Source organism: Notolepis coatsorum (assembly GCF_963971535.1).
Source record: "Notolepis coatsorum genome assembly, chromosome: 1".
Lineage (NCBI taxonomy): Eukaryota > Metazoa > Chordata > Actinopteri > Aulopiformes > Paralepididae > Notolepis > Notolepis coatsorum.
In genome coordinates, this window is record NC_140165.1 from 108,692,414 (window position 1) to 108,702,683 (window position 10,270).

At 41.2% G+C, this 10,270-nt stretch overlaps 1 protein-coding gene across 1 annotated transcript; it reads left to right on the plus strand.

The window, feature by feature from the left end:
* Positions 1-745: 745 nt before the first annotated feature.
* Positions 746-2,892, plus strand: LOC311247024 (gametocyte-specific factor 1-like; the record flags this gene model as incomplete). Its single annotated transcript, XM_084337306.1, has 6 exons — positions 746-846; positions 933-1,039; positions 2,050-2,176; positions 2,286-2,369; positions 2,650-2,722; positions 2,811-2,892. The coding sequence occupies exons 1-6, from the start codon at positions 759-761 to the stop codon at positions 2,890-2,892; spliced, it is 561 nt and encodes a 186-aa protein (XP_084193432.1). The 5' UTR covers positions 746-758.
* Positions 2,893-10,270: the final 7,378 nt, after the last annotated feature.

The window sequence follows — 10,270 nt, forward strand, 5'->3', positions numbered from 1 at the left end:
TGGTTGGGGGGGGGGGGGGGGGGGGGGGGGGGAAACTGCCATCAAATTTATGTGGTCTACTGTGAATGATAAAACACCCTGAGCAAGCGCACTTGGATTTTTCCACGTACAGTACACCCTGCATTGCTGGAGACGGGCTAGCGCCATTCATGCTATTTTAGACTTAACGATCGGGAGAACGCAATCTGAAACAGCAAGGCAGAGAGATGACATGAACTAAAATACTAATATTTTATATGCAATTTAGTAAGATGCTATATCCATTAGTGCTGTCGCATTATTTGTCGATTTTTTTTATTTAATTTTGAATTTACATAACACGATATTCGAACTTGAAGGGAGAAATTCGAATTTGAAAATGTTTGACAATAGAATCAAAGTATATAAGAGAATTGTGAAATTAAGTAATGGGTGGAACTAAGAACTACTGCAAGCGTATGTAAACAGGATGAGATACAAGACGATGGCTCAGGGCCATATGCCGCGGGGGGGGTAGGAGAAAGAAACCACTCGGAATAGGTCGAGGCAGAGCAGGTAAGGTTCAACACTGCAGGCCAGACCGAAGGCGGTATGAAGCTGTTCCATGGCACCGGTGGTGCTCATGTCCAGTGGAAGGTCACTGAAGGTCATAGAAGGTCTATCGATAAATTCACACGGAGACGGGGGTTAAAACATTTCTTACATCCTAAACTAAAATAGACAGATTAAGCTAAGGGTGCCTTTTTCTTTATAAATCCGGCAGCACCAGCTTCCTCAAGATGTCACCCACCTTCCAATATGGAACCAGTTGCAGCCCCAGCCGGATCAATGCTGTCAAAACCAGCCAACCATGGGAGGAGGAGACTGGTGAACAAACTACCGCATGCCGGAATCTATTATTTAACAAATGCAAGTTTGCACATACCGTACTTATGTCTGACTCCCATCCATAGATGGAACCGATAGCTGTAACCCAGATCAGCTTTTCCAGTGTCCATATGACCCGAGCCACCAGATCCGAGCCTGCCGCATTCCTTACCATTTGATTAAGTGCAGAAAGGTAAGTAGCCTTGAGTGAAAATGTTTGTAATTGAGCTGGAAAATAATTCATTCTCAGACTCCAGACACCTAAACCTGTTTCATTCTCAGACTCCAGGGCCCTCATTTATCAACAACATATCAATTGTCAATGCTCAACGAGGGTGGTAAAAACTGCCCAACGCATCACTGGTACATCACTCTCTACTATTGAGTCTATCCACCACAAACGGTGTCTGAGGATGGCCCGCAGCATTGGCAGGGACCCCTCACCCCAATCATGGACTGTTTGCCCTCCGGGGGACGCTACAGGAACCTCCGCTCCAAGTCTAGCAGACTCTAGCTGTCATCTAATTTCAAGGTCCTGGTGCTCACTTTTAGAGCTTTGCATGGCCAGGCACCAGAATATTTAACAGACCTGCTGGAACCATATGTGCCCAGCAGGACCCTGAGGACAGCTGACCAGGATCTGTTGGTCATTCCGCGCACCAGGTTGATCACCAAAGGTGACAGAGCCTTTCAATATGTAGCGCCTAGACTCTGGAATGCCCTTCCTCGTGGCCTAAGAGCTGCAGCGTCTGTTGACATTTTAAAAAATCTGCTAAAAACATTACTGTTTAAACAGGCCTTTGGGTAAGCTTCTCCTCCAGGTATAAAATATGTCTTGTTTTCTCTGTGATGCATTGTGTTTTTGTTCTGTCTCATCATTTGAATGGTTCTTGCTTTGTATTTTTATATTTTATATTTAATTTCTGCTGTATGTAAAGCACTTTGTGAGTTCTCTCTGTGAAAAGTGCTATATAAATAAACTTTACTTACTAACTTACTTACTAATCTATCTGAACTCTGTGCCACGTTGACACTCGGTAGTACTAACTTGTATATTTTGTACCCAGTTTAACCACCTGTACATTGTATATTGCTGTTGCACTTTACTGCTAAATTTGCACTCTGGTTGGATGCCAAACGGCTTTTCGTTGTACTGTACTTGTGCTGTAGGATGACGATACATTTTAATCTAATCTGTTGCAGAATCACCCTAAACTGGCCAGTGAGCTGAAAACCTGTCCCTTTAACGCTCGCCACATGATGCCAAAGCATGAGCTCTCTCACCATGTTGCCAACTGTACAGACAGGAGCACCGTTAACACTGAAGATCGTAAGATATGTTATTTTGTTTCACACAGACACAGACCTTTTTATGTACAATCCTACAAAATAATAATTGGGTCTTGGGAGTGAGTCTCACCGTGTTCTGTTGTTCACAGTGGGAACTGAAGAGATGCAAAGTAAATGGAAGGTCCCTGTCAGTACCTGGACAAACCCCAACACGGATGAAGACTGGGATAAAGGTTAGAATGCATTTGACACTAAAGATTACTATGTACGATCTTATGCTGATCCAAGTTGTTGAGGAATTTGCAGATGCTCTATATTGGCTATTTGCATATCTATATTGACTATTTGCAAGCATAATTAACCCAGCGCCCTTTTTCTTTACCATAGTAATAAATGGTTCTTAACCCTTGGTGTCTTCAGGGCTGGTTGCCTGAGTAGGACATTCTTGAATTTTGAACTTTCTACACACTTTGAGTCCAGTGCTTATAAAACTGTGTGCTGTGCTTGTTGCAGAGGTTGCAGAGGTGGAAGACTCTCCCGCGGCTCGTCCCTGGGTGTGGGGCGTGTCTATGGCGCTCACTCCAACGTTAGTCGCATACTTCTCCCTTTCAACATAAATCATGTGGTTTCTTATTTTTGCTCATTTAACCCAAAATCTTCTGGTTTCTTTGCAGACCGGAGCCAAGCACCACTAATAATCTCGTTCCTGGTTTAAGAGCACCAAGGACTCTTCCCTGGTCAATGGGCAAACAATAATTCATATGTTCTGGTCATCTTCCCAAGATAACTATTTGACCCACAGGCATTCTTTGAATGCAGTCTGCAGTGTTCTGTTGATGCATGCGTGAGTTCAGTTCCCCACAGGTGTTTTTAATGCATAACTGCTTTGTTTAATTTTCTCTTTAAATTGTGTGCGATCACTGCCCGGGTGATGGGGATTGGGCAATCCACTATTGAATTAGATTAGATTAGATTGTATTTTATTGTACTTTATTGTCATTATATTTGCATACAATAAGGCTGTCCCCGAAGCCTGTTTTTGGGATTCGAACTTCGTCAGGGTTTTTCGAACGGATGTTCGAACCTTCGTTTTTATTAAATCAACTTTCTTTAATGAATATAACTCATCAGTTTTTAATCGGTTTAAACAAAATGAATAGACGCATAAAGAAAATATATAATTTTTTTTTCTTTTTTATTAAAAATGAACGTTTTTGCCTGTGGTAACAATTAAAAAAAAATGTATAAAAAAATTGTGATGTTTCATTAAGATCTTGATGTGTTGTGGAAAACTATGTGGGATTAGATCGTTCTTGGAAATTGTATTTCAACTCTAGTTTGAATGTCGATGTTCATGCAGTACATTTACTAATCACTGCCCAGATTATATTTGGTAGACTTTTTTATGTCCTTTTTTGCTGTAATTAAAGCAACCATTTTTGTGGATTTTATTTTATTTGACATTTAAAGGGGAACTATCGTACTATTTCTTTCACTATTTGGGCAATTTTACACTTCCTGTGAGTATGGAACATATTTGTAAGTTATACATTTTTTTATTCATTTTGTATTTCTAATACAGTACTGTAGAGCAGCATTTTCTGCCCTTCAAGATTCCAAGCTGTTTTTGGCTGGGCTCCGCCCATACTCACAATGCGCTTTGAGTGACTGTGACCCACAGTCTGCGCTGCAATGCACTGGCAGATACCTTTTGGGGGAGAGAGATGGAGAGGGACTAATTAATTTCGCTGCGGGGGGGCATAATCCCACGGTACAATGCATTGGTAACTTGTTTCAAATGACAATATATACCCCCGTGATTAATATAATATTGCACGGATCAGAATACGTGTGGGAGCGTGCGCTATGATATTTTGCAACAGGTTGACGGTGATACAAGCGAGTACTGTAATACGAGAGAGGGAGAGCCTCCTCCCAGTCCCATTACCTTCCCACCCGTTTTATATAGTTCTCTATTAGCTTGCGGTCTGCACTAAATAATGGTTGAGTGTGAGTGGTGGAACTAAACCACAGAATGGGTGGAGGTACGCATATCATTATGCAAATAATTCTGCTTCCATCACAGGGGACCAAAATTCAGAATGGCTTGGTTCAGTGGGGGAGGATCTTCTCTCCTCTGAACTGGAGGACTGCGCCAAAATGAGAATTTGAGACATAGACAGTGTTGTACACAAAAAGGATGCTACACAAAAAAGTCACGTGTAAATTTTGTAAATAAAATAAAAGGGGTTTCACTTGAAATGTATAATTTGTCCTCCAATCTTCCCTGGGTAAGATATTTATATAATGTAGCCTAAAAGTGCTGAAACATGAATCACACTCAGAAATCCTGTGAGGCTTGAGTTGCAGGAAGACAACAGTGGAAGCGTGAGAAAGTTTGTTTTGATTGATTGATTGAAAACTTTATTAACAGATTGCAGAATGGGTACAGTACAGCTCAATACATACAATTGTTAAGGGGATGCAGACCAGAGAAAGACTTTCGTCTTGTTTACATCAGGGTTCCCCATTTTCAATTCATCATAACATATATGACATATACGACATACAGATAGACTACTGCTACATCTATACATTTATGACATACCAGATTTGCAAATACAGTATTGTTTGTGATACAAAAAGTCCAGAAAAGAGAGTATATACATTTGACGTAGAAACTGTACATTGGAGGAGGTTCGGTAGGTGGGGTGGGTTTGGGGGGGGACTGTGCATTGGAGGTGGTTGGGGGGGAGGGGGGGGGGGGGGGTGGGGGACACTGTACAAGCAAAACTGTACATTGGAATATTGACAAAACCATACTTGGTCATTTACTGTACATTGGAGGGGGTTGTGTTAGGACATTTACAGGGGCCAGTTTCGAATTGCAGTCTCCCGTAGGTGTTCTTTGAAAGTGGGTAGTGATTCACATTCCTTTACAGCTTTGGGTAGGGCGTTCCACATTGATGTGGCATAATTGCGAAACGTGTTTAGTCCCTTGTTTGAGCCGAATCTGGGTTTAACATGATTTGTGGAGCTCCCTCTGGTGTTGTGGTCATGGTATTCATCACTGGCCTTTGGGAAGTATTTTGACATGTACATGGGTACCTTGGTCGTGTAGTGTATCTTGTAGACCAGGCCCATTGCAAGTTGCTGTACTCTGTCGTCTACTCTAAGCCATCCTAGGTTGTCAAAGTGGGCAGGGGTGAGGTGGGTTCTAGGAGTAAGGTCAAGCAGTTGGATGTTGCGTTGGAATATAGTTAGATTGATTGAAATTTGTATTAACAGATTGCAGAATGGGTACAATACAATACCTACAGCTCAATACACATAATTGTTAAGGGGATGCAGACCAGAGAGACTTTCGTCTTGTTTACATCAGGGTCCCCCAATTTCAATTCATCATATCCATACCAGCTGTAATGTGGGAACACTGACACAAAACATGTTGGCAAACTATCAGAAAAGCATACACTGTCTTTTTACGTATGAAGCACAATCTCAGGGGGCTCATACAGAACCAAGCATTTCACTGCAATGTACATTATATGTGACAAATAAAACAACTTGAACTTGTGTTGTTGGCCATTCCACTCGAATGTAGACACTGTCCATGCATGTTGAGACTAGAGACCATTGAATAAAGTGTATCTCTAATATCTGTCAACAAGACCTAGCAGTAGTTACATAATATTGGCTACGGGAGACTGCAATTCGAAACTGGCCCCTGTAAATGTCCTAACCCAACCCCCTCCAATGTACAGTAAATTACCAAATATGGTTTTGTCAATATTCCAATGTACAGTTTTGCTTGTACAGTTGTACAGTGTTCCCCACCCACCTACCCCAACCCCCCCCCCCCCCCCACCCCCACTTACCCAACCTCCCCCAATGTACAGTTTTTACGTCAAATGTATATACTCTCTTTTCTGGACTCTTTTTGTATCACAAACAGTACTGTATTTGCAAATCTGGTATGTCATAAATGTATAGATGTAGCAGTACTGTCTATCTGTATGTCATGTATGTCATATGTCCTGATGAATTGAAAATGGGGGACCCTGATGTAAACAAGACGAAAGTCTTTCTCTGGTCTGCATCCCCTTAACAATTGTGTGTATTGAGCTGTACTGTATAGTACCCATTCTGCAATCTGTTAATAAAGTTTTCAATCAATCAATTGTAACATTCAAGCAATGTTTTTTGCAGCTGGCCACAGTGGGGAGGGGGGACTATCGTTCTCGGGAACGGAAGCAACCGTTCCTAATAATAATAATAACTTTATTTGTATAGCACTTTTCATACAGAGGTTGCAGTTCAAAGTGCTTCACAACAGTAAAAAATACAGGCATAAAAAGATAGACAGGTAGAATCACAGTGTTTCACATTAGGATCTAGCATCCCAATAGGCTCTCCGCTTACAGTTTTCAGTAACACAAATAGTAAAAATAGTTTAGCGAGCATAGTAAGATATGGCACAACAGTAAAAAATACAGGCATAAGCGAGCATAAAAAGATAGACAGGTAGAATCACAGTGTTTCACATTAGGATCTAGCATCCCAATAGGCTCTCCGCTTACAGTTTTCAGTAACATAAATAGTAAAAATAGTTTAAAATGATTCAGTTTAAAAATAGTAAAATAAAAATAAAATAAAATAAAAATTATAAAATAGAACGGACATAAAAAATACAGGCATGAGCGAGCATAGTAAGATATGGCTACTACAGCCAGGACACAGTTAACCTGGTTCTACAATGCTACAGCCAGGACACAGTTAACCTGGTTCTACAATGCTACAGCCAGGACACAGTTAACCTGGTTCTACAATGCTACAGCCAGGACACAGTTAACCTGGTTCTACTACAGCCAGGACACAGTTAACCTGGTTCTACTACAGCCAGGACACAGTTAACCTGGTTCTACAATGCTACAGCCAGGACACAGTTAACCTGGTTCTACAGCCAGGACACAGTTAACCTGGTTCTACTACAGCCAGGACACAGTTAACCTGGTTCTACTACAGCCAGGACACAGTTAACCTGGTTCTACAATGCTACAGCCAGGACACAGTTAACCTGGTTCTACAATGCTACAGCCAGGACACAGTTAACCTGGTTCTACTACAGCCAGGACACAGTTAACCTGGTTCTACTACAGCCAGGACACAGTTAACCTGGTTCTACTACAATGCTACAGCAATGCTACAGCCAGGACACAGTTAACCTGGTTCTACAATGCTACTACAGCCAGGACACAGTTAACCTGGTTCTTCTACTACAATGCTACAGGCATGCAGTCTGTTCTAACAAACCAAATTGCCATGTATTAAAGTTTACAGACAATCCATGCTGATTGATCTGCCATAAGCATAGTGTTTCACATTAGGATCTAGCATCCTAATAGGCTCTCTATTCAGTAATTAAAAAGTGCAATAACCGACGGACATAAAAAATACAGGCATGAGCGAGCATAGCAAATAATAAGAATAGTTTAAAATGATTCAGTTTAAAAATAGTCATCAGTAAGAAGTAAAAAGTGCAATAACCGACACATGAATTTGATAGGCAGTGTAAAAGAGTAGGCAGGGTAAGAATAAATACAAGTTGTGTCAGGATATCCCTGATGTTTCCTCTTGCCACTAGGTGGTAGCAGATATCTATCAGTGAAATGCCTGAGCAAAGAGATAGGTTTTAAGCCGTCTTTTAATGTGAAAACGCCCTTAGAGGTATTCAGAATGAATAATGTTACTGTTGGGTCACACTAACTACCCCCATTAACACTTTCCGTGCCGGCGTCCGTTTCCTATTTACCCCCTTGAATGCCACCACCCACTTAGATAGAGCTCTCATATTTGCGAACACATAAATTACATATTAAATTATGGCTATGTGTCTAATGTGGCCGTCGCTTATCAATGACTTGTTTGCAGTCAACATTGTCGAAACGGATTGTTTTTTAATCTGTTCATTTCCGTTTTATACCATTTTGAAAAACTCTTGTTTCTTGAAACTTCCAGAAGACTTCAGAAGATTCTGTAATAAACGCCCTTTACTGTAATACACAAAACACGTTGTCATTTTTCGGCCTATTTATGAATAGTTTTCAAATAAACGCTAGATTATTGATAGTATATGTGTACTTATGCACGCTATAGAAGCGGGCTGAAAAATCGATTCTCTTATTTCCTGATTGCACAGACACATATGGCACGCTGATATATAGGTGAAAATAGCTCTGATTATCCCAATACTGGTAAAATAGATTCCTTACCTCAGATCAGATGGATTATTCCAATTCCTGATCGCCATTCCAAATATCGATCGCATTTATTGATCCAACGCTGGGTGCTCGAACACATTATTCCACGCTGTTCTGCGGGACCACAAAGACTGCAATCGGCTCGGGTTACTTGCCTGACAAGTAAACTGTGGATTCCGGTCTCTTTTTTTTCCCATGCGTTTCATTCAATCCATTCCAAAGGGGTGCAGTACCATCCGGGAGACGATAGGGGGCGGGTATTTTCCCAATGGAGCTCAGAGAGAGTTTGCAGTGGTAACGTGAGGCTAGATTGATGAAATATTAATGGAAATCGCTAATAAAAAATATAACGATAAAAAAACGGCATATCTCGGTTGGCATGAAATAACAAGATATCTCGTCCGTGGCACTCAAAGTGTTAAGGCTGCGGTTACACTAGGGCCATTTTCATTTCGTTTCATTCGCTTTTCAGAACGCTGCATCAATCGTTGGCAGGCAAGTAAGAGTTAAGTTAGACGTCGTTTTGTCTCGTCTACTATATACATGTAGTACAATGCCAAAGCAGTAGGCGGCGATGTAGTTCAAACATGAAGGCCATTTTCAACCAATCAGAAAGGTTGAATGAGACACTCCACATCCTGCTCAAAATCTCAAAAGCCACCATCTTTATACCTCACATGAGCCATTTAGCCACATAGCATTTATTTTTCAGCAAGAAATAAAGTGCAATAAACAAAAACGGATACATTCACTGTGTGTTCTGCCTCATTTGTTGATGATTTGTTGATGAAACAAAACTAACATCAACACAATTGACCACCAAGAGCGGAGTTTAGTCTCACAAAAAGATCGCCGATTTTGTTAGCTTACGTGCTAACGTGATTGGGATATGCCAGTATAACAGTATAGCATTGTGGCTAGCAGCGAAGTAACGTTAATGCTAGCAGAATGAATGGATGTAAACGTTATTTAACAGATTGCAGAATGGGTACAATACAATACGGCTCAATACAAACAATTGTTAAGGGAATGCAGACTGTTGTAGCTTGTTATATTAATCAGCGTCCCCAGAGCGATAGTTCAACTTGACTAACTGGGTCTGAAAGTAACGTTAGCTAGGTAGCTAATGTTAGCTCACGAGCGATGCTAGCCAGCCAGCACCTGCGAAAACGAATGCCAAACTGATGATATCAGACGTTGATATCAGGAGCTATCAGTAGCTAGATAACATTAGACAACGCCTCATGTATTAAACAAAAGTGAATAGATGACTGGGCCATTTTGTTTAATGCTTGTTATGTTGAAAGAGGAGCTCTGCGCTGCTCATGCAGTCGACTCTTGCATGGTAAGGGTTTGTTGACATGACATAGGTCTGGGAGGGGGAGAATTTGGCGTCGGTCTTTACTGCGCATCGGCATTGGGCAGAACGGCTCCGTATCCGGCTCGTGCAAATTACATGGCACCATTGTCGGCAAGTTTCCAAAATGAAAACATCTTTTCAGCGTTCCCGCTAGGGAAACACGTTTTCCTGCCAAAACTGCGTTTCTTTTTAACTTGGACATGCAAACGTAATCATTCAGCAACAAAAACAAAAACAAAAACCCCAGTGTAACCATGGCCTAAGTCTTAGTACTAGGGATGCACGATAATTATTGTTTTTTTTTTCCTTTTTTCTTTTCATGTCAACGTAACAATATATGCTTACTTAGGATTTGACTTGATTCAACAACAAAGCAGTCGGAGCAATGGCAAGCTGAAAACGGTCGAAAATGTGGTTATTTGAAGTTTGGATTTTTGGATTCCCCATTGAACAGAGTGCTGGCCGGCTTCTACCCAGAAGGTAAACAACGACCCCTCCTAGCGCTGAATGAGTA